Source organism: Amblyomma mixtum, chromosome 1 (assembly GCF_055824585.1).
Source record: "Amblyomma mixtum isolate Tamu chromosome 1, ASM5582458v1, whole genome shotgun sequence".
Classification (NCBI taxonomy): Eukaryota; Metazoa; Arthropoda; class Arachnida; order Ixodida; family Ixodidae; genus Amblyomma; species Amblyomma mixtum.
The window spans coordinates 321,819,744-321,843,509 of record NC_143012.1 but is presented as its reverse complement, the minus strand read 5'-3'; the positions used below and the strand labels follow the sequence as shown (position 1 = coordinate 321,843,509).

At 46.1% G+C, this 23,766-nt stretch overlaps 1 protein-coding gene across 2 annotated transcripts in view; it reads left to right on the top strand.

The window, feature by feature from the left end:
• mei-P26 (E3 ubiquitin-protein ligase meiotic P26) overlaps window positions 1-23,133 on the top strand; it is a 41,425-nt gene extending 18,292 nt beyond the window's left edge. Inside the window, exons 7-11 of one of the 2 annotated variants that reach the window (XM_089567246.1) lie at window positions 1,794-2,066; window positions 11,297-11,378; window positions 12,599-12,794; window positions 13,035-13,340; window positions 14,594-23,133. In XM_089567246.1, coding sequence (XP_089423372.1) covers window positions 1,794-2,066; window positions 11,297-11,378; window positions 12,599-12,794; window positions 13,035-13,340; window positions 14,594-14,902 — 1,166 coding nt within the window. In that variant the 3' untranslated portion in view covers window positions 14,903-23,133. The remainder of the gene's footprint in view (window positions 1-1,793; window positions 2,067-11,296; window positions 11,379-12,598; window positions 12,795-13,034; window positions 13,341-14,593) is intronic. The other variant, XM_089567247.1, reaches the window with a different exon arrangement.
• The last annotated feature ends 633 nt before the right edge of the window (window positions 23,134-23,766 follow it).

Sequence of the window (23,766 nt, the reverse complement as noted above, 5' to 3'; positions counted from 1 at the left end):
GAGTTTTGGGGGGGCAAGGAGAAGCATCATTTTAATCGCCGACATCTTTAGTGTTAATGAACTTACTGGCTGAAAGCTGCCTCAGAATTTCCGAGCTTTTCAGCTGCCAGGATTACTTTCATCTTAAATTGAGTGTCATGCTGAGCACTTGTTGCCATCATGTGGACCACAGCAAGCAGTAACAGCAAGCCAAAACAACTGCACCGCAAACAGCGCAGTAGGCATGGGATTCCAATGAGCACAAAGAACTCCATTCTGATTTTTAATGGATTGGTATTTGGCTTCCATGGTGCATTGACAAACATTAACTCTCGAAACTGTGGAAACCAAAACAGAGTCGCAATTTCTTCTGAATGGCTGCACCAGGGCACTGCTTTAGGGCAGTCGAATCGCAGTATTCGATTATAATATGAGGGTGTTGCCAGCGGCTACAAGGCAGGCCATCATCGTGGGCCATGCCAGCTTGCCCTCGCCCCCTCTTTTTTACATGTTGGCAAGATTGAGAAGAGTGTCCTTCAGTTGGTGCCTGATAAAATGAAATCAGTCCCACCCTGTGTCTCGCCACCACCACAAGCAAGCATATGTGTCTTTGTGCACACGTGTGGCTCACACGAGGGGGAAGTCAGGTTGCCAGGTGTGAAACACATGACTGGCAAGTGTGCTGACGGCACTAGCCCTTCCAGTCGTCAACTGCTGAGCTTCGGAAGTTGGTAAACGGTGTAAACACTGCATGCTGCCCTTGAGCATAGGCAGTGTGCCGCATTTATTGCTGATCTTGGGCAAGATAGCGAGAGCTGTGAAATGGCCTGGCTGGTTGTGCCAACACTTATGCCTTCGTGTGGATTTGTTCGACACCATGGTCGCCAGCCTTGCCTGTTCACAACCCTGGATGGCATGGCAGGCATTGCTCTTACCACTGGTGCACGTGCCTTTATTTTATGTTCTTTGCATAACTTGCTGTCAAATGGACCTAGATCTTGCTCTTGGGTGAGTGGTCTGCGGAGTCCATTCGCTCATGGATTTTAAGGTGGTAGTCATCACATTGCTGGGAAGGTCACAACTGAATGTTCCAGCTGAGGGTGACGCAGACTGCGATGGTAGCATGGCTGAAACCGTCAGCACATGTATTTACACTGCACCACTTTCGCTCAGACATGTCACTTGATGGCTTGCGGGGTGTTAGACCTGCCCCCAGACTAAGGTCCCTGTTACTGAATAGGGTAGCAACATTCCTTTTTTGTCCTCTGCTTTCTCCATGCCCATTGTTGCATGAGTGATCCCAAGAAGGCAAAAACTTTTTTGTACATATAAAAAAATACAAAGTGTTCCCGTTGTTTTGTGCCTCATCATAATTGTTTCTTTACTTTTATAATTGTGGCCTGAATATTGGGCAATCATTCAGTCGACACGGCTGTGACTTATTAGGGCATGTGCTGAAGTATTGACTTTTTTTTTTTTTCTGAAGCAAAGTAAAAAGAATAACTGCTAGCTGAGTAATGCAGCATGTGGCCACATTTGGCCAAGCACTGATGTGGAAGATATAAAATGGGGGAGAGTGTAGGAGTGAGGTAGATAGTAGCAAAGAGTGGCTATCTCCTCAGTACCGTAGAAGGACCTTACCGTGGACAGCACCACAGAACACCTGTGGCCATGAGGTGAGGCCTTCACGTTTGACTGCCATGTTGTTGGGCAGCCATGTGTGCCTGCATGGATGGATCGTGCAACTGGTGTCGTGAGGGATTCTGTAGCCAGTTTGCTGAGCCACGTTGTTTGCACCTCCTCTCCGCATGCAGGCCAGATTATGTTGAATGGCCAGGTGGTTCCGGGACTGACGTTGGAGCCCAATGCTCAGACGTCGCCTCCTCCCCTGCTGCCCTCTGGGCGTCCCAGCAGCGGCAGCAGCGGCAGCCTGGGCTCGCACCAGCAGCTGCTGGACACCCTGCTCAACGGCTCCACCCTCTCCCCCCGCTCTTCCTCTCGAGGCTCACCCATGCTCGACAGCCTGGTGAATGGCAGTGGCATCCTCGGACAGAGGGTGCCCATTCTGGCAGCTGGAAGCGGCCTCGGTCAGTGTTGTCCTCGGCCTAGCCGCTCTTTCGCTCCCTGTTCCCTATCCTATCTAGAGTGGCACGTTTGCGGGGCTGACTTTTTCTGCCACCATTAAAGGGGCCCTGAAACACTCTCACCGTCCCTCACCTGTGTTTGTTTCAATCCCTTGTCATCCTTCTTGGTGTTGGATGGCTTTCGTTGCATCCCTGAATACAAAATAGCATCGTTGGTTATTTTCCTTGCACTAAAGTAGCAAAGAGCGTTTTCTTCGGCATGTAGTGAGAAAAGGTGGCACCTTAAAATAGATCTGGCTTGATGGTGAGAGAGAGCAGAGTGAAAAGAGTACTGCATGCACTATAGTAGCAGTAAAAAAGGCGGGAAAAGAAAGCAGGTTTTGTGGAAGGTGTTTCAGAGCCCCTTTAATGGAGAAGGTCTTAGGCTGTGCAGCATTATTAGCATTATTGGGAAGCAGGGTCATAGGTGTGGTGTGTATATTTAATAGTGCTGTGTCACATGCACAAAGAGCAGCTGTGAGAAGTTGTTCAATTGCAGGTAATGTTATGCTCAGATTCTAGAGCGGTGCAAGTTACAGATAGTGACCTTGCGCTGTGCAAAGCTTTGAACATGTCATGGGGTGAACTGCGAGGGGCAAAGAAGAAACACGGAAGCAAAACAAAGATAGGGTGAAGTGAAACAGCTGAGCTACCATAGTTATTCAAATGTAATGGAATATGGCTGGGGTGCTTGACCAGATGTAGGAAACTTCCATATATATTGTTCAGCAAACCCATACATCAGGCCACTGCGGTGGCTCGGTGGTTATAGTGCTCGGCTGCTGACCCGAAAGGCGCGGGTTCGATCCCGGCCACGGTGGTTGAATTTCTCTGGAGACGAAATTCTAAAGGCCCATGTACTGTGCGATGTCAGTGCACGTTAAAGAACCCCAGGTGGTCGAAATTTCTGGAGCTCTTCACTACGGTGTCTCTCATAGCCTGAGTCACTTTGGGACGTTAAATCCCATAAAACCAACTGAACCAAATTCAAACGTCAATGCAAATCCCTCCCGTAGCAGTCGAACGAAAGCCGACTGGAGCATCATATTGTCCTGGTATGCAAGTAAGAAAACACCCTTAGCAGGATTCGTACCACCACTGGCGATAACAAAACAGCGTTGTTTCCCCATGCCTCAGACAATTCAGTGATCGCTGTAGCCTGTCTGGCTGTGTGTATGTAAGAAACGTCAGGTCTCCTTCAGTCACCAGATGCACTGAAGTAGTTGAAAGCAAAACTAACTGTAGTTTCTTACCCCTGTCTTGGCTATTGAGCCAGAGGACCTAGGTTCAGTGCCAGCGTCTACGGTCGCATTTCAATAGAGGCAAAATGCAAAAGGCAGCTCTGTGCTGCGCGATATCAGCCACATGAGAAAGAACCCCAGATGGTCGATATTATTCTGGAGCCCTCCATTATGGTATCCGTCATAGCGAGATGTTAAACACCACAATTTATAATTCTTTGGTGTTAAGTGCGAAAACACTACTTCACTAGCAATCCTAAAAAGCCGACGGGTCTTTGAAGCCTCAACCTTTGACCCCAGATCCGCAGATATAACTTCGTTTATGGCACTAATGAACGGTTAGCCTCCTACCCTGCAAAGTTTAAAGATAGACATGAAACCTCCGAGGTAGGTCTGCAGAAAAAATTCAGGGTGCACTTTGTTGACCTAAAGTGCAGTGAGGCAAAAGCCTTAAGCGCGGTGTTGCTGCTTGTGTCACTGATGTGCGGTTAAGATGTTAAGCTTCGCCTCTAAGAGTGGAACGCGACAGCGTTTTGCAACGTTGCCAGGGAGTCCACAGAACGCCATCGCCCATTAGGCTCCATGCCTTGCTCGTCGGTAAATTGGTTTTTGAGGAAAGGAAATGTATCTGTCTTGCATATCTTGGTGGACACCTGAACCTCACCATAAGGGAAGAGAGGAAGATGGGAGTGAACTAGACATGCTTTTCATTCCAAACCAGCGAGCTGGCATGGCGGAGTGGTTAGCGTGCTTGTCTTGCACTCCAGAGACCCTGGTTCGATTCCCAAACTCGACCAATTTCCTACTCTGTTTTATTTGTTCATCTGGGCTGACTAGAAAGGCTAGTTAGGCTAATTGCTTGATTAACCAATTAACTAAACTCAGTCCCATTTACTTGGAGCATCACTATACCCTCCCTTTAATTGGTTGCAAGGTTACAAGCAAAAGTACAATTGGCCCCGTTTGAAATTCGCGCAAATGTGAAGTCACGACCATTTCAACCAATTCAAAAGCTTGACATTTCTGTCGACAACTCCTGCTTACAACGATGAGGCATTAAAGGCTTCCTCCTTAATAAAATAAATAATGCGGACAAGCTTCGCTGGCCACTGCACGAGAGCACTATGCTATATCGCTGCAACCAATCATGCTTCATGTTTAACTGCCACACACACTCATGCGCTGCACACTTGTCATCGTCTTGATGAACTTCCATTCATGTGCGAAAAAGCACTATTAGCCTCCAACCCTGCAAAAACTAGGCTGACGTGAAGCCGATGTATCTGTGGTGTGTGTGGGGTGTGGGGCCTCTAACTACTGCTCTTAATTGCAACTGCATCGTTACGCAGCTGTTGCTTTTAAGCGACGACTCCTTGACATCTGCTTAGACACATGCGCTGTGCACCCAGTGCCTGGCATCACCCTGTGTCAGGCATCAGAAAGGGGTACCTATCTTAAAGGTGCACTGAAGAGGAATCTGAACTTGTCTTTTTGCCGCGGGAAATCGATCTACACGTTCCGAGCATTCTTAGAAACTGCGATTTACTGCCCTGTGTGGCCGATTTCCCCAATTAAATCGAATTAACGTCCGGCTCCCGCCTTTTTTTTTTTATTCTGCCTCGTACGGTGGGCGGAGTCGACCAACGCGTGGAGCGCCTTTCACCCAGTCCCGTGGCCGCTTGCCACTCTGCCATCGGCGGAGTAATACGTAGTAGTCCGTAGTAGCAAATAGTCCGCGCGTATTTTTGTTTCTGCGGGCTTATTTTGCGGCTATATTATCTGCGAATGAAACTATTTATTCACGGAAACCTAAAAAACAAAATAAAGCGAAAGCAAATCCTCCACGGGACTGGGTGAAAGGCGCTCCACGCGTTGGTCGACTCCGCCCACTGTACGAGGCAGAATTAAAAAAAAAAGGCGGGAGCCGGACGTTAATTCGTTTTAATTGGGGAAATCGGCCACACAGGGCAATAAGTCACTGTTTCTAAGAATGCTAGGAACGTGTCGATCGAGTTCCCGCGGCAAAAAGACGAGTTCAGAATCCTCTTCAGTGCACCTTTAATGTGTTCAGCGCTAGCTCCCCTTTACGCTTGCGCCGTCGCACTTGTGCAGCGAATTTCGTGTGAAGAGTGGCTGTGGCAGTTGCAGTCGGCTCAGACTTGTTCTGCAGAAGTCGAAGGAGCCACACATTCTCCGATTAGAGATTTAGCATAATTTGATCTGCTTTCACGGGGGGTACTGTGCACCATACATGCCTGCCCCGCCGGGACCAATCAGTGCATGTGCATGCGCACTGGCGGTACGTGGAAGCAGATCACGCTATGCTAATCTTTCTGTTGGTGCACGCCATCGTGCCGGTTATGTGTATATGCACAGAGCAGGTAGTGAGGCCGCAGACACCTGGCAGGCACAGATCTGGGCGCTACGCATCCGCTGCTCATTTGCAGGCTAGTTGAGGTTTTGGTCGCGTACACATCACACTGCCATCCCAGAGGAGGTATGTGGAACATGGAGCAAGTGTTCCAGAGACATTGTTCGCTCGAGATGGATGCTGTAAGGTTTCTAATACCAGACACTCTGATCTAGTTGAATATTGGATACTTTATTTTTTTACCAAATATTTGAAATTATTTAATTGCTTAGTTCATACTGATAATTAGGGGTGTTATTTGGTTCTTATTCGATTCAAGAAATAGATGTTTTAGAATCCCTGAATCTTGGGCAGCGACTGAATACCGCACTGACTTTCATAAGTGTGCCTGTGGCGAAAGCATAGTGTGTTGGCAAATCATTCATAGATCGAGTTTAATATGTCTGGAAAACAGTACAAAGGCATCCTCTTGGCTTTCTTCTCGCATTTATTACGTGGACCAGTTGCATTCAGTCAGGCATTTGTAGGCTTCTACGTCGTGCGGAACTCCACAAGGGGGCTTTCCATCATACCAGGTGGGAAAATGTGTCTGGGAAAGGCGGCACTAGCACAGCGTGTTGGGTAATTGGCAGAGTTCGAGTAAGCATAGCCCTTTCTTGAGCTGAATGAGACTGCGCAGTTTGTGTAAGGTTGCTAAACTGGTGGACAGCAATCAGTGCCCCCCTGTCAACACTGCGGTCCTTCTGGTCATGTCTCTTCTGACGTGGCGCAGCCTTGAATGCTTTATGCCTAACTGCCACTCTAACTATGACCTCCAACAAAACAAAAAGAGACCTGGAAAGCATAGCGTGCACGCTGCTGCGAGGAGGCATCAGCTCTGTGAAGTGGTCCTTCCCCTCTCTCTGTGTGAAGCAGCTCCTGAGCGGTTGGCGCCCACCATATCGGACAGTGTCTGAGTGCCCGGTGCCAAGCTGCGATACTAGCTAGCTGGTAGCAGCACCCGTAGCCCCAGGCCGCCCAGCTCCCGGAGGCGCAACTCACAGACAGAGCAGAGAAAATACTACAGGAAAACTCGGACCACCCATGCGGCTTCCGTACTCGCTAGGTTTCTTGGTAACTCCACGGGTGGTAGGCCTTGCGCTCCCTCGGTGTGGATCACATGGTTCTCGTGCTAAAGAAAGTCTAGGGAAAAGCTGAAGAAATTGTGCTGTGCATGTCGAAAAGTTCAAACATGCTGCAGTAGAATCCACCTCGCACTTAAGAGAGCACGCCGCAGGTCCTCTCGATCAAAATTCACTCTAGGCCTAGCACTTACTAAGTCCAGACAAAGGGCGTCCTCACTTGGGGCGCCAGATGTGGGGTTGAAGTACAAGGTAACTACCTTCTCCCTGCTTATCCACGGCTGACAGTTCAAGACCGCTGACCGCACCCTGCGCTACCAAGCGCACGCAAACCAAGGCGGGCCTAGCTCTTGCGGAACAAAGGAACAACACTGGCTGGCACAGAAAAGCACTTATTGCTGCAACAACACCAGCTAGCAACAAAATACGCTGGGGAATCAGTTTCGTCTGACTCACCAGCAGGGTTACGATTGAGTATTGACCTACGGTAGGGCTGGGGAGTAGCTATGAGGCTGGGCGGGACGAGGTCACGGGAAAATGTTTCCACGAGGCCTCATCCTGCTGGCGGAGGGCAGAGCACCATGCCGAAAAGTCTGCACACGAGTTCCCGAGGCCTGAGGAAGAGTTGTCTCCCCTGCACTAATCGTGCCTTCTGGGGTGCTCGTGTCACTGCGGCAGATGCACCTTCCCTTGCTGAGGTAACTAGGAGAGCAGGGTGAGTCCCCGCACGTGCTAATATGCTCATTACTGTCACACTCTTACAACGCAAACACATGATACTTCATCATTGTTCTTCCGCATGCATTCTGCCAGCGTGAGCGAGCAGTTGTCACTACAGAAACGGGCGTTGCGTATTCTTTCCACTACTGTCTGCAGCCACTGGCATTTATCTTGGAAACCAAGCGCAATGGAAAGCTCTGTCATGGGCAACTCGGAAGGCACAGAGCAGGGTACTTCACCTAGTCGGGGATGAGAACGCTGTACATGAAGTGCATTCGGGTGCATGGAACACTCTGTCAAATGGTATTTGTTAAATTTCGTGGGCATTCATTTTTGCTTAATGAGAAAGGCTACGGAAGGAAGAACCTGGGTCGGACCAATTGTATAGTGCTCAACAACTTTCCTATTAAGCCTGAGCTTGAAAAGCTAAATAGTTATCAAATAATTATTAAAGGAGCCATAATGAAAAACATATTAGTAGGTACTTTACATAACTCCTAACAATATTCACTTCATTTCAGTTTAGAGGAAACCTTATTCTTTTATTTTCTTTTCCTTTGTCTATCTTTGCTGGCACACCCTGTATACTACAGCATATAGCTCAATGCTCTAACTTTCAGAGCATGAAAAAGAGGGAGTTGGAATATCACAGGTTGGCCAGTGAAAGCTCCGAGCTGCTAAAATTCTACTAAGGCAACCTGCGCAGTGAAGAAGTTGCCACCAGAGACTGCGCAGTTCTGCATTGAGCGCAGATCCGACGCTTTGTCCTGAAAAGCATAAGATAATGCACACAAGACATTTCGTTCTGTTGAAATTAAGTAAACACCCCCAGTGCAGTGCGCCCTATGTAATATTCCATGGAGACGGGGAAAGTTTGGTATTGCTATTGCACTCGAAAAGGCGCTCTCACTACTTCTCTCGGTATCTGATGCACTTCTTGATAGTATTGAACTTGGGCGTGCTGCCAAGCTATGTGATGCCTCCGCAGGTAAGGTGACCGCTCGCCTCTAAATGCTCCCAAGAATGGCAGGTTCTAGCCTATAAAACAGTTGGCCCCATTGCCTCCTGCTTTGTTATGGAAGCTTGTCTGAATTGTTTGTATGTAAAGTGACATTGGTGACAGCAGTACTAGAAAGAGTTTCTCGAAGACCATTGCTATCGTTGCAAGTTCTTGCCCATAGCACTGAAAGGGCCAAATCATTGTCAACTGTGTGAAAAACATTGAACTTTCAGCTTGCGTCAGATGCTGTCTAATGTTGGCAGCAGAGGCAGATTTGAATCAAAACTAAATCACGCATGAAGGGCTCACAATAAGGGGAAAGGCAGGTCTTGAAATGGTAAAAAAGATTCAAAATTTTTTGTTTTTCAAAAATGGCATATTAGGGTTCAGTATACTCTCGAGTGTCTGTCTGCAAAGTTTCAAAGTCTAATTTGGCTTCCAGCTACTAAAAATCTATATATTTGACTCCCCTGAAGCATCGAAATAGCGATTTCGGAGCAAAATGTGGCTGCACTCTGCACCTGTTGCTTCCTGCAACTGCGTCTCTGCAATTTTTCAAGAGCTGGTGCTGTTCTTGACATCCAGGCATTACTCACTACTGTGAAATCCTTTTGGAACATCCTCAGTGCACCTTTTTCCGAGGTCCCTAAACAACCTCCGAATGGCTGGCGCGCGCACTTCCAAGTGCACTTTTCTCGACTTGGATGTTTTTGCCAACATGACTAGCCTTAAGGAAGTTTTTATGTTTTTTGTGGCGAAATTTCAATTAACCTTATACCGTTGAATTCGGAAAGGACTAAGCTATGGAGCTGTGCCATTTGTTCATGGTTGAGTCGAAGATGTTAAATTTTGGGAACAGTAATGTCACCTAATTTTATTTCATAATTACAGTGCTTCAACATAGCTGAAAATTTATATATTTTATACTTTGGTGGCAGATATATTTTAATCGGAATCAAAAAAATATTAAGGACCCCTAAGACCTGTCTGATGACCCATAAGAAATACTTTATTTCAGTTTTTATTTCAGTTATTTTTCCATAATATGAGAACTAATTGAGATATACTAACACTAATTATATTTCTGAAAGCATGGCGAAATAAATGTACACACCTAGTTTTCATGTTATTAATGAACCAAAAATGACAGTTTTTGCTTAAATTCTATAGACGTGCGAAAGCATAATTGCGTGAACAATAATGATGACAATGAAAACGGGATCCTCTGTCTGTGTTTCCCCACTGCAGATAGAAGTTGATGAAGTCTACAATATGCAGTGCACAGCACGAGTGTGTGTTGCAGTTTAACACGAGGCATGATCGGCTGTGGCGATAGCCTAGTGCTCTCGTGCTCTGGCCAGTGAAGCTGATCTGTTCAACACCGCCGCTGCTTCGAATCCAAGTTGTGGCAATATTTGTTTGATTTAGCTCTATTTATTTATTTCATTTGGCACCAAGCCACAAACATTGCAAGATCTTTCTTGGGGTTAACCCATCGGGATAGTTCTTTCGTACTAAAAGGCCCAGTTAATACTACAAAAGGGGCTTACTCATTTCCTCCTAGGCAGCTTAATTTTCACTTCAGTCGACCTTGCAGGGCCAGAGTTAAGTCGGTGATTTTCCATTGTGTGGTTTTTGTGCCTGTATTACTTCGAAATTCTTTTTGCCACCATTACTTCCAGGCTATCCTCATACACTGTAGTTGTTGGTTACGGCGCTCGGCTGCTGACCCGAAAGACGCGGGTTCGATCCCGGCCGCGGCGGCTGAATTTCTTGAAGGCGAAATTCTAGAGGCCCGTGTGCTGTGCGTTAGTGCACGTTAAAGAACCCCAGGAGGTCGAAATTTCCGGAGCCCTCCACTACGGCGTCTCTCATAGCCTCAGTTGCTTTGGGACGTTAAACGCCAATAAACCAAACCAAACCACACCAAACCAGTTATTTATGTGCTGTATACTTTTCCTACAAAAGCGCACAGTTTTTACTGCATTCATCTCCAGTTGCAGACTGTCATCCATTAATAGTGCATGCCCCATCATTTGCTTGCAGTAGGAAAAAATGTTTTGCAAAGAGTATCATGGCATTCAATCATCTATAAAGAATCCTACACCTACTGCTGCCTGATATGGTCACAGCATGTGTACTAGCAATTTTTGTGTTGATTAGGAAATTCTGGGAACTAAGACCTGGATTACCTGCATCATCAAATTTTTTTCCAATAGTAGCTCTGTTAGGTGCACTTTCTAAAAAGTGCGTCCTTGGCAGTCCATTGCGAGTGACAGGAATCTCACCGTTCATCCTCGCTCTGCAATCTCATAGGACTGGCAGGTTGCCTGTGTCCGTGATATGTCTATACTGCAATGATTTCCTAGTAGGAGAACATTCGGGGCAACACTTGGTTTGAGTTGCATACGAGCCACCACCGCCATCCACCTTGTTTGCAAGATACGACAGAGGGCTGTAGTTTTATTTTCTTTTTTTATGATAAACTTTACCTTTGTTTTGATGTTGGCTTATTTGTGTGTGATCTGCTTGCAGTAATCTTCAGGCACAGCAAATAGTTATAGAAATCGGTTTGCTGCAAGTTGGCTAAACTATACTTGAAAATTCATTCTAAGTTGCTGCTGCATTGATCCCCTGTTAGTGGATGTTTGCCGCAGTTTAGGGATGGCCGTCTGGCTGGCAGTGGCTGCTGTGGGCTGCATCTCTGCATTACTTAAGGATGCTTTTTTTTTTTTTTACAGTGTCTCCGTCACTGTCGGTGCAATCTGGATATGTGCCGCCTCCGCGGAGCTCCAGCACTAAGTTGAACACAATGCAGATAAGGTAAATGCAGCTTTTATGCTTTGCAACCCTTTTTCTGTCCTATTTGAGAACGCTGTTCAAGTATTACCCGTGCCACACAGACAAATTTAATGCCATTAAGCGCTTACTGCCCAAAGTTTTGATGCCATTGCCGCAGTGCCACACACTTAAATTTAATGGCATAAGCCTTACTTCTGCTGCATTTTCGATGTAAATAGCCCCATTTTTACCAGCACTTCTCGGCTTGTGTACTGTCACGCAAGTTTGTGGCTACTTTTTCGACTTAACAACCAAGAGCAGTGGCATTTTCTCCAGAATCATTTTTATTTTACGTCTGGACAACATTGCTGAGATTTTGTGCCCAATAGCGCTGTTTATAATCGGGAAAAATTTTTTATTGGCTTGCAGGCCTAATTGTCGTGACTTTCGTGTAATGGAATTGAATTTAGACATGTAACGCCAGTGCCGATGGCGCTAACAAAGTTACCACCTTAAGCTTTTTTTGTCATTTCATGTGTGCATGTGGCATGGACATAACGTCGGACCTTGGTTTTATCTTTAGTGATGCTTAGGCTGTAATGATGGGTGCATAGTGTTCAGCACCTTTTAAATGGCACCTTTCCCTTTGTGTTGTCAATAGCAGCTCTGTTACGAGTAATTGACTCTGCAGAACATTACTTAGTCATGCCTTCTCATTATTAGTAGGCTTAGAGAATTCCTGGAGCGTCCTGTGCAGGAAGTGGTCTCTCTTGGTTAATACTCATTGGAATACTTCTGTAAGCTTAAGAATTACCAAGTTCACTGTTTGAATGGCGGAGCCCAACTCACTGCATGCACCTGTTTACGCAGTGTGATGGTGTGGTGTGCATGCTGCTTGCAGCACGAAAAACAACTTGTATTCCTGTCGCACAGCATTCCTCGAAGGCCTTTCCAGCAAAGGCATCTCTTTTCACCTAAGGAGCGAAAGCTCAAAGGAGCAGGCAGCTACATGGTGCAGCCAAAGGGGAAACAGTCGTTGAGGCTAGCACCTGTTGCTGTGCATGAGACAGCTGAAGTGAGAGTTTTAAAATTGAAGTGGAGTATTCTATTCATTCGCTGAGCTCGGACATTTTTTCTTCATTCTTGTTGCTTCCTTAGAACGATTGCAACAGTACTACTCTCATCAGCAGCCACATGTTTTGTGTATTGTCTTGGTCACCAGGGGCGCTAATTGCGGGTTATGCTATTTGTCGCTGGCACAGGTGCAAGTTTGGCCAGTTGGGCCCAAGCAAGGGCCAGTTCAGCTCGCCCCACGGCTTCTGCTTGGGCCTGGAAGAAGAGATCATAGTGGCTGACACTAACAATCATCGCATCCAGGTGTTTGACAAGTCGGGGGAGTTTAAGTACACTTTTGGTGTGGCCGGAAAGGACGAAGGTCAACTGTGGTACCCCCGAAAGGTGCTCTCCTCCTCTTTTTGCTCCTTCTTCTTCTTTTCACCCGAGCTGCGTTCACAGTGTGCACTGTCAACTAGATGGCACTTGAACTCGTCACACTTGAGGCCAGCCTTTTCGTTGTTGTCAGCTGCTGCACGGGACGCTAATAAGGCTTCTTGAAAATTCTAGCGTCTTGTGACTCCTCTCCTAACGCAGTTTTTCTTGCTGTGTACTGAGCTCCCAATGTCCTTCCTCCCATCACAGGTGGCGGTAATCAAGAGCAGTGGCAAGTACGTCATTTGCGATCGGGGCAACGAGCGGTCACGCATGCAGATCTTCACGAAAGGTGGCCACTTCATAAAGAAGATAGCTATTCGCTACATTGACATCGTGGCGGGCTTGGCCATCACTGCCGAAAATAAGATTGTCGCCGTGGACAGTGTCTCGCCCACAGTCTTTGTCATCTCGGAGGCGGGTGAGCTCCTGCTATGGTTTGACTGCAGCGAGTACATGCGAGAGCCATCCGACATTGCCATCAGTGGCCGGGAGTACTACATCTGCGATTTCAAGGCAAGCCACATTACCTTGTCTTGCACAGGGGTTGAGCGGGTAGGGGAGGTAAAGATGAATAGCGTCACTGCATTCCAGATTGCTTCCAGAGAGCTTCCCATCGACGCAAGTGTTGCCAAACAGTTGGGTAATGTCGCTTGAAGAAGGAAGTGCAGGTGGATGATCCGCCTGGTGGCACGGGAAGCAACCTTTCTGTGTGGCGTTTTGCTGTGGCTGTAGGTGCAAAAGAAAATGAAAGATGGATGGACGGATTTGGAAATATCTGCATGGGCTTAACCTCTTAAGCCCGTCAGCGCTTCATCACCACTTGTAGATTACAGGATGCAACGATTAAGTGTACCCAGCGCGCTTCGGATCTCTACCTTTTGCTCTCTTTTAGGCCTAAGACTTTGAGTGAATTGGAATGTGTCGCACTTTGCGCCCAACAGACCTCGCTGGGCCACGACAGTGGAGCAGCGCGACCAGCTCAAAATGGTGCCAGGGTGCTAGCGGTCAATGCTGCCAGCCAACCAAAAGTCGGCCATTTTGGTCACGTGATTTGGGAGACCAATAGCTGTGCGCATTTTGCAGAATTTCATTCCTTGTGTTTGCTGCTTCATGGGCTTGCTCATGGCCGCCAGCCAAAATATGGCAGTAGCCTGAATCGCGTCCTTTCAAACGAAACCCAAATGGTGCTAGCGGAGCACATATTTCTCGAACGGCAGGCAATCGATGTGATCAGACCTCAGTTTTAAAGGCAAGGTCACACTGGTGAGTCGCAAACGTCACGCGACCGATTTCTGTCAATTGGTTACGGTTTCCGAAGCGCATGCAAAGCGGGGAGGGAGCGTAACAAATCGATTTAAGCCTGTCACGCGACCTCCGCGACTCGCCAGTGTGAACTCACCTTAATGGCCATGTGCACGGATTCACGTCTTTGAAATGCTGTAACGCACAAATTAGGATGTTTAGCTGTGGAAAGCCCTCAAGATCGCGAAAACGAAAAGATAAAAATTTCATTTTTTGTCCGACTTTTGGCTGCAAAGAGCCGCGTTCCCCCCTTAAGAGAGTCAAGTGCCTAGTTGTAAACAGTCTCTAAATGGTGCTGGGTGGCAGTGGTGGTTTTGTAGCCATGAGAAAGCTGCGGGCATGATACTTACTGGCTTACTGCATCCACGACACTTTGTGTGGGTGACCTGAGAGCAGAGTGTTCCCTCCTGCATGTTCTTACTGCGTGTCTCAGAAAGAAGGTGACCTTTCTTCCCCTCATCCAGGGCCACTGTGTCATAGTGTTCAGCGAGGAGGGCCAGTATCTCCGCAAGATTGGCTGCGACGGCATGACCAACTTCCCCAATGGCATCGACATCAGCGACGCAGGCGATGTGCTCGTGGGAGACAGCCACGGGAACCGTTTCCACGTGGTGGTCTTCTCTCGGGATGGCCTGCTTCTGTCCGAGTTTGAGTGCCCGTACGTGAAGGTGAGCCGCTGCTGCGGCCTCAAGATCACCTCGGAGGGCTACGTGGTCACACTGGCAAAGAACAACCACCACGTGCTTGTGCTCAACACCCTCTACATTGTCTGAAGGGGCAGCAGCTGGTGTTGTCACCAGCACTTGCCACTGCCTCTTCTTTTTTTTTTTTTTCCTTTTTAGTTCGCACCTCCGAGGGCCCCACCTCCGAAGCAGTACGTCCTGTTGGCTTGATGACTTTTCTTCCTTCTGGGTTTTTATTCCTCATTAGCACACCATGCAGCAGTAGTGGGCTTTTTGGCTTCTCCTCGCGTTGTGCCATGGCGTTAGCTACCACTTCCTCCTCAATCCCTACAACTGTCCCGCATCCTTTTGATGCACGCATGTCTGCTGTTTTGTGGCATGAAGGACAAGGAGAAACAGTTCCAAGCCCAGCTTGCTTTGACAAATCGAAGACTTCCCCCCTTTCTTCCTTTCTTTGGCCTCTAGCTGCCTTTTGTCCCTTCGGGCATTTTGTTATTCTTTTGCTTGCTGTCTTTTTGGCCTGTTTGTGGCCCCCCTCTGCACCTGTTTTTTTTTTTCTTTTCTAAGCTTTTCCAAGGTTGATCCTTGTTCTTTGTTCTCTGGTTTTAAGTTTTCACGGAGAATGTTGAAGCAGCACTCTTCTCGTAGCTGTTCGTGGGCATTGTTACCCCTGTTGTGTGGGAGTGCAGAAGCTTGGAAGACGTGCAAGTGCTGTGCACAGCAGCCAGCTCCCCACAATTTACACAGAAAGGATTGTCAAGTTCCAGGGAGTCGGCTCTCTCCTCTCTGGACTGCCTGTGCATTCTCGTGGCACGTGAAAAAGGGTGTTTGCGTTTGCCCATTTCCTTTTACGTTTAAGCAGTGCGGATAGCTTGAAAGGGCCTTTAACACGACTGCGTGTTGCTTCAGGCCCATTTTGGCTGCCACTGTCAGCTGCAGCTTGCCCACTCCGCATAGCTTCTTTGAGTGCTGTGCTCTAGTTAAATGCATTGCCCTCGTTTTCCCCTCACATTATTGCATCAGGTCCCTCTTCTTCCTTTTTTGTGCCCACTCTCGGCATCACTTGTTATCGCTAGGCTTCCCAAAGACACAAAGTAATAATGCCTTCGTGTTGACGCACCATTTTGCATCAAATATCATTTAACGTTCCTTCACATCCTCGAAGCATGTGACATTATGCAGGCTTAGATTGTTAGCTCTACATTGAAGCAGCAGCAGCCATGTTTTTCGCTCATTCCTTTTCCCCTACACTTTTTTTCTGGCCACCTACTACTACTACTACCACTGTTCGCACACGAGCTTGAGAAGACACACAAATTGCTAACTGTGATATTCTTGAAATGTTTTTTTGCTGTGTAGTTAGTGTTGTTAACTTTCATGTTTTTCTTTTTTTTTACACACATATATATATATATACATATACTCTCAAAATGTCTTCTTGCTGTCTGGCCTGTAATCTCAGCCTTAAATTGAGTCTTTTACATCATTTCACTTGGAAGTATTTCTGGCCAGTTGTTCTTCTTGCAAGAGTTCGCACGCGTACGGTCTTGTAAGCTATTCCAGTACAAACATTGTTTTCTCTTTGTTTAATTTTTTTTATCGCATGTCGCCAAGTTTAGGCGCGACATTCCCTGCCTTAGCTATATAGGAGCTCGTTTTGTGCTCCTGCTAGTATTTCTGAATAGCAGTCTCTACTTAGCTTGAGAAATTGAAAGGCGTGTCAGTCATGGCTGGTTTTGGAAGTAGCAGCTACGTCTCGTCTGTTGGCACAGGCAAGAATTTGGAGAGAGAAAAAAAAAAAGCGCTCTGCATTTGCATTCTGGCATTTTTTGCAATACTGTAGCAGTGGTGGTCACACTTGCACCACCGTTCAAGCATCTAGATTTCTTGCTGCTTGCTGGCTTTAAGGTATTTTTTTTTTCTTTTTCCTGCATTGTCATTTTCAGAGCTTAGCCTTTTTCTAAAAAGAATGAAAAAGAAGAGACCGGAAAGCCTTTGTCTTAATAGTCTGGAAGTTTTATGATTAATCTTCTATAATTTGTGTTATGCTTGCTGACTTTATCATTTTTTTTTTTTTACCTGAAGTTTGCAGCAGAAAGCTCTTGAGTTGTGGTATTTGTTGATTGGACTTTTTTTTTCCATTCCTGCTACGTTGTTCTCAGGTTTGCATCAACCGCGCAGAGACACCGTCTACTAGGAGGATCATATAAATATATATATATATAATATATATGTATACACACATATATATATATACCCTTGTGCCTAGTCCTTTTTACTGTGCTTTAGTGGTTTTTTTTATACATACAAATATATATATATATATAGTATATATACATAGATGAAATGTGCCATGTGGGTTCACTCCCAGTTCTCTCTTCTTAAGTGAAAGAAAAAGGGAAAAGGAAAAAAAAAAAAGACGGTATGTGTTATGCAGTGTACCAGTACTCACAGGTTATCACAAAGTGTGTGCAGACAATGCGCTTATACACAAGCAGCAGCAGCAAATACATCATCATCGTCATAACACAAAGGAGATTTGTCACACTGACTTCTTCCCGTTCTCAAACTATCTTTCACCGTGCATGAGCGTTGCTCTGGCCCTTCACTATCACCGACTACTTCCTAATTCTCGTCTTCTCACACGTGAAGAGCCAAGAAAAAGATGGAAAGAATGCAGATGCTCAAGCGGCTCTTGTGTCTTCTCACGCCCAGTCCAGGCTTGCCTATCTCCCCCCACACTTCCAGCCCCCACTGATATCATAATTTGCATCTGTCAGGCATTCCCAGAACACTGGCAGTGAGCAGCTGTCGGGATTTTTGAATTTTTTTTTTTTTTCTGTTAAACCTTCGTTGACATCATCTGTTCTTCTCCTGTTGGTGTTTACTTTGAGAGAGGTCCCTCACGAGTGCGTGCTGGAACTGTATGTGCGAGATGTTTGTTCAGATTGGCAGCGTTTTACATTGATTCCAATGAAGGAGCCTTGCTCTGGGGGCTGCCTCGGCGCTTGCCGAGGACTGAGTACACACGTTCAGCTTCGGAGGTGGGACTGTTGGGCTGCTGGGAGGGAGAGGGGAGAAAAATGCCTCTAGCCAAGAAAGCAGTTCTGGCTTCGGGGCATCCCTGCAGTGGCTTGTCCCTTTGTGGAAGAAGTTGCTGTCTGGATCTCTTGCCTCCCATCTGCTGGCGATGGTTCAAGGGCTTTGGCAGTTCCTATCGCCATCTTAGAGGCATTTCTTTTTTCTTGGGGCACCAACTCGCACAATATGTATGGAGCATGGGCACAACTGATGCTGTCTGGATTGTTGGCACAAACACATTCTTTTTATTTGTTTTTTTTTTTCTGTGCACATTTTGATGCTTAAAAAAGCTTTAATGTGTAGTCTTGGTTGGACTGGCTGGGCTTTGCTGCTCGCCTTGATTCCTCACAACTGTATGTGCATTCGGCGTGGTCTTCTTCTTTTTTTTTTTTCCAATTTAGTTTTTGGAAGGTTTATTCCCCCCTCCCTCCGGTTAGGTTCATAATTTAAGCTACGCTTGTTGTTCAACGTACTAACTTATACACGTTTACAGTGGATCATCAGGTGTGTGTGTGTGTGTTTATTCTTTCACACATGTACCTCAGTTTGCGACACCTCAGCTTTGCAGCAGTTGCTGCCATGAAGAGCTGCACCTGAAAGCAGCCGGAAATGGCATTTTTTTTTTTCTGTGCCCATGCAGCCTGCCATTATTTTCATCACGTTTACAAGTTGTTGCAATGCTTAGGTTTCTTTTCATTTTTGTTTGCCTGTATGATTTTACATTTGAGTGAGCTTAGCTTGTGATTGCATGTTTATCAAACTTGTGTGGTATTTTCTGTACCCTTTACTTTTTTTTTCCCCCTATTCTATTTGTTCAGAATGTACATAGTGACAGACAGAAAGGATGTTGTTGTTTTTTTTTTGTATACACAGCTTTCTCTCTTTTAGTTTTTTTTTTTCGTGTGTGTGTGTGTGGGGGGTGGGGGGGTACTCTTTACCACCTATGCCTCTGTCTGCAGTGCTGGGTTTGCATCTTCTGTTGGGTCATGCCTGAAATGACGTCCACACACGCACAACACGCATATGTTCACAGTTATACTTATCACACTTTGCTATTGTTAACGGCGACAAGAGTTAGCTGCCACGTGTTTCCCTGTGTGGCGCTTTTGTTCGCTGCTGTGTCGCTACTTTGAGCGCCATGGGCAAAGCCACACACATGTGTGTGTGTGTGTGTTTATTGCCAGCAATATTATTGTGAGGGAGGGAAGCAGCGAAGCGCACTTCACCAGCAACATTCCATGGCAGCCACTTTTAGGCACACTATATTTTTCTTTAACTGTTGAGGAATATTGCCTTTTGCTGCTTATTATACAACCCCTCCCACTGCTTCTTCATCCCCCCCCTGTTCTTTTTTTCCTTTTTCTCCTAAGGATTCTTGCAGCTTGTGCTGCTTCAAACAAACTTTTTCTCTGTGCCTGCAGTCGAGAGAGAGAGAGTACAATGCTTCCCCCCCAGCAACAGCGTGGTGGTGAAATCCATATTACACAGTGTTCATTTTTTACCCCCCCCCCCCCTCTCCTTTTGTTTTTCTTTTTCGTTTCTCCTTGTTTAAGTGCCCTTGCCTTTCTCTCCTGTGTGCCTTTTTTTTGTCGTTTCTTTGCAACTTTTTGCAAGGCATCCATATCTGTGTGCATACATTTACATGCATCTAGTCAGAATCTTGTGCACTTTTTTTTTCTTTCCTTCGTTGGTTGGACTTATAGAAAGGTTTTGACAGCTAGTTTGGGGGCCCCTTGCTTTCCTTTTGGAAGCTGGCCCGGTGTAATAACTTACCATATTTTTTCTTTGTTTGCTTTATTCCCATCTTTATTCTCCCACCATCTGTTTTAATTAAAAGTATTTTATGGCTATTAAAAAAGACACTGGTGGTGTACCTTTAAACGCACAGGCCTTGCTTTGGAAGTGCTTCAATGAAAGTGCTTTATTTGTGTGTGTGGAGTGTGGTCAGTGTCTTTTACAGTGTGACACACCATTGTTTTGTGGGCACCAAGTTTAGATCTATCCATAGCCATTGTAGCCAAGTGAGGTGTGCGCACACTTGCGTAGTTGAAACAGTGGCTGAAAAGAAAGGGCTTTGGGTGCTTTCAGTTGGTAACAAACGTCTTCTTGGCAGGAATCAATGTTGGCGGAACAAAGTTGAGCATAATGATGGGCTTCTTACATCTGCGGATTTCCCCTCACGTCATTGTTTTCTTTTGGTAAGCTTATGACCTGTAGGGCTTTGTTTTTGCAATGTGTCTTGTGTACATGTGTGACAATACGTTTTTTTTTTTTTTTTTTCGTTTATATTCGCTTGTTTTACAAATCACTGTGACAAGACTGTGACACTCATTTTATTTCTCAAACCGTCGGGGAAACAGACATTCCCGACAGACAAGCCTTTATTTGCACGTAGTCTGCCAATATTATTATACATATGGATATTATACTATTGTATATTATACATTACCCGAAGTTGTTTCTTTTTTTCCTTGGGGAAAGGGCAGTATTTTCTCCATGTTTCTTTGTTTTCGCAGGGTCCTTAATGTTGTCTTTTTTTTTCTGTTTGTGTCTTTCAGTGGAGAGCTGTTTGAAGTTAGAACGTACTGTGCTGCTCATCTACTTGATAAGGTTGATGAGACAAGGCCTTTTTTCCCCCCTCTTCCCACTTCCTTGTCGATATTTTTACAGACCATGCAGAATTTGTTTTTAAGCTTTTTTTTTTCTCCCCCTTGCATAATCTTTGTTGGCAAGTAGCTTATTACGGTCCTGCACTGCTTCACGTTGCTGTTCTTAACATTTGCAAGGTCATCCCACACACTGTCGCACCACATCTCTGCTAGTGCCTTTCTGTTTTGCTTGGGCAAAGAGTAGCTCGTGCAGCTTTCATTTCCCTCACTCGCCGTTGTTCGCCGCAGTTGCCACGACTCATCGACTATGCACACAATTCTTCTCTTATTGGCGGCGTATCTTTTATCTCTGGCATTGCCTCTCCTCCTGGCAGGGGAGGAAAGACAAGTGTAGGAGCAAATCATTTCCTTGTGCTGTTCTGTTTTTCTTCGACACCTCTCTCGCCCCTCTCATATTTTTTTCCCTTGACACTTGTCTACTGCTTAGGCTGTTTCTGCAGCTCATATACTACCAGACTAGTCCATTTATATTGAGACAGCGTGACGTGAAGCTTACACAAACTTAGTAACGAAGACTGCGTGAGTGAGATTTAGGGGTAAAGGGAGAGAATCAGTAACCACACCGTGCGGCCCCTCCTTCATAGTCTCATTTGTTTTTGTTTTGCATTTTACTGCCTTGAATCACAATAGATCCGCACATGCACTATATCCCCCTCGTCTGTCGTTCGGGTCCCTCTTGTCTAGCAGAAGCAGAGACTTGTTGGGTGTGTCCAATTTAACCGCGCAGTGAACAAGAGGCTATGTGTGTGCGTGTGTGTGTGTGAGTGTTTAGGGAAGAGAGCCTATTTTTTTGCGTTTATTCACTCTTAATCTATGCAAAATGTTGTTTTGCCTATGGCATGCGCTTGCAACACTGGTTGGCCGCGGTGTTTGCTGGAAGAGCTCAGTCAGTATTCCTGGGGCCCGGTTCTGCTTGCTCCTTGGTGTGCTGTTTGTGGCATTCATCTCCTCCCCCCCCCCCCCCCCCCTCCCTTTGCTTTGCCCCTACGTCACGTCTCCCTTCGCAACGCGTGGCTTGCTTCGTGCACTCGGCGAAGGCTGGCGCCATTACTCGAATAATCCTAGAGCAATAAAAGAGAGGTGTGCTATAGGCGCTACGGCAAGGCCCCAGGAGCAGTTGCTTTCCAGACTATATACCGCTCCCATTTGTAGCCCCGCAATCGCCACTTTGCCGCTTTGAGCAGAGAGTGGGACGAAGAGGCAGGGGGCTTTTCTTATCTGCGGCTGTTGCGGTCAGGGAGGCCTTTCTTGTCACGGCCTTTTGCAATGGGAGAGTTTCTCGGCGAGTCTCATTCGTGGCCGGCATGCAGCTATTTGTGCGATCATCAAACAGCGGTCATTCTTCGGCTGTTGCGAAGAAAGAGAACTGACATGAAAATGTTCACCTCCAAGTCTCATCATCGGGGTTGCCGGGCGCATTTCTTTCTATCAACGCTACGGGTTGGTTACTTTCCTGTTGCTAAAGCTGTGTACACCGTAGTGTGTATGCAGGGAATGGCCACCTACTTGGAGCGTTATTGGAAAGAACTACGCTAGGGCACATTGTTGTGGTGATGAGACTCCTTTTGGAGTGGAGTGTATGCTCAGTTAGGGCAGTGAGGTTGGGGTGATGCGCATGCCGAGCTGTACTGTCCTAAAAGAGGGAGCTGAGTGAACTGTTGCAGTGTTTCCCAGCGCAGCATTGCATCGTTCAGTGTTATCAAGGGGCAGACGTGTCTTTGCATTGCTAGCGCTTCCAGTGCTTCCGGGTATCGAACATATTGTATACACACATATTTTTTTCTTGTTTTAATTCACTCGGCCTCTCCCCTACTGCACCGATTTGATGCAGATGAGACTCTTATCTCTCTCTCATTGTAAAAGTTGAAAGTAGACCAAATTTTTATTTTGGCCATCCTTGTTGCAAGTGATGTCATGTGGTAGTTTTTCTGAAGTGTTTGGAAAAACGTCGATGAAAAGCGCGAAAAAAAAAAAGTTATTTTTCTCCCTCTTTTCAATCCCCCCGATGTTTCCGTGGTTTACACTTTTGAGACGTTTAATGTTTATGTATTTTACACGAGCACTGATATATTTTTGGTGCTGTTTTACAATGGCAAGAATTTAAAGCGGTAAAAATACAAAAAAAATAGATGTGCAGTTCACCTAAGCTTGCAGACAGCAAGTATGTTACTAAGCTAAGCGAGAGAGGAGGAGACGACGAAAAAAAAAGACGACAGGTCAGAGCAGCCATTTTTTTGCCATCCAAGCTGGATCTTGTTGAGATTTTCGCGCTGGCTTTGTGCCTACGTGGCTGTTCATTACACACAAGTGGAGGCGAAGGAGAGAGGAGAAAAAAAAAGTTGAAGTATATATACATACATATATATGTTGGTACAAAGCAGTTTTTTCTCGTCTCAGTTGCGTGGCTCTCGTGAGCGTTCGAGGCACTATTGTCTGGGCATTTGCTGAACCATGCAACCGAGATGCTTGGTTATATTGCATTTACTTGTACTATTTTTGGAAAGCAGTTAAATGGAGATGATTTGTAACAATGTTTCATGTTAATTCCAATAAAAGGCAGTTGCAACCGTTTCTCTGGCATCTTGTTTTCTTCTTTGCAAGAGTCCATCGTGCCAAGTTGCGAGTTCGTGCAACAGCTTCTCGATCGATGCACTTTACGCAGTGATGACTAAAGGTCAGCAAGCAAGCACATCCGTGACGCTAACAGCGCATGTAATAGTGTGCAGTCTGACGATGTTAAGGCAGTCAAGTGTCAACCCTTCTAAGTGTCTGGTTTAGTTGTAGCGGCCATGAGCTTTCCTGTAAAAGTGATGGTGCAGCATTTCCCCCCTCTCTTGGGGAACAAGCTACTGTTGATTTAGGTTTAGCATAAAGTGATTGGCTTGAAAACATTTCAAGGAACTTTAAACCGCTTCCCTCCGCGATGCCTCGCACTTTTTCAACTGTGGCTACTGTCATGTCTGTGTACAAAGATGCTGAAAAGTTTGCTATAGTCGGGTACAACTTGAGCCTGCAGTGAAACTCCGCCCACATTCAGCACCACTGCAGCGAATTCCTTCTCGACAAAAAAGTAGTCGGTTATTAATAATTTTTTCTGCCTATACAAGAAGGTAATCGGAAGAAAAAAATAAGCTCTAGAGTTATGATATCTGGCTTGTTCAAAACATCAAAAGCTGATTTCATTTCCTGTTGGGATTAACCAGC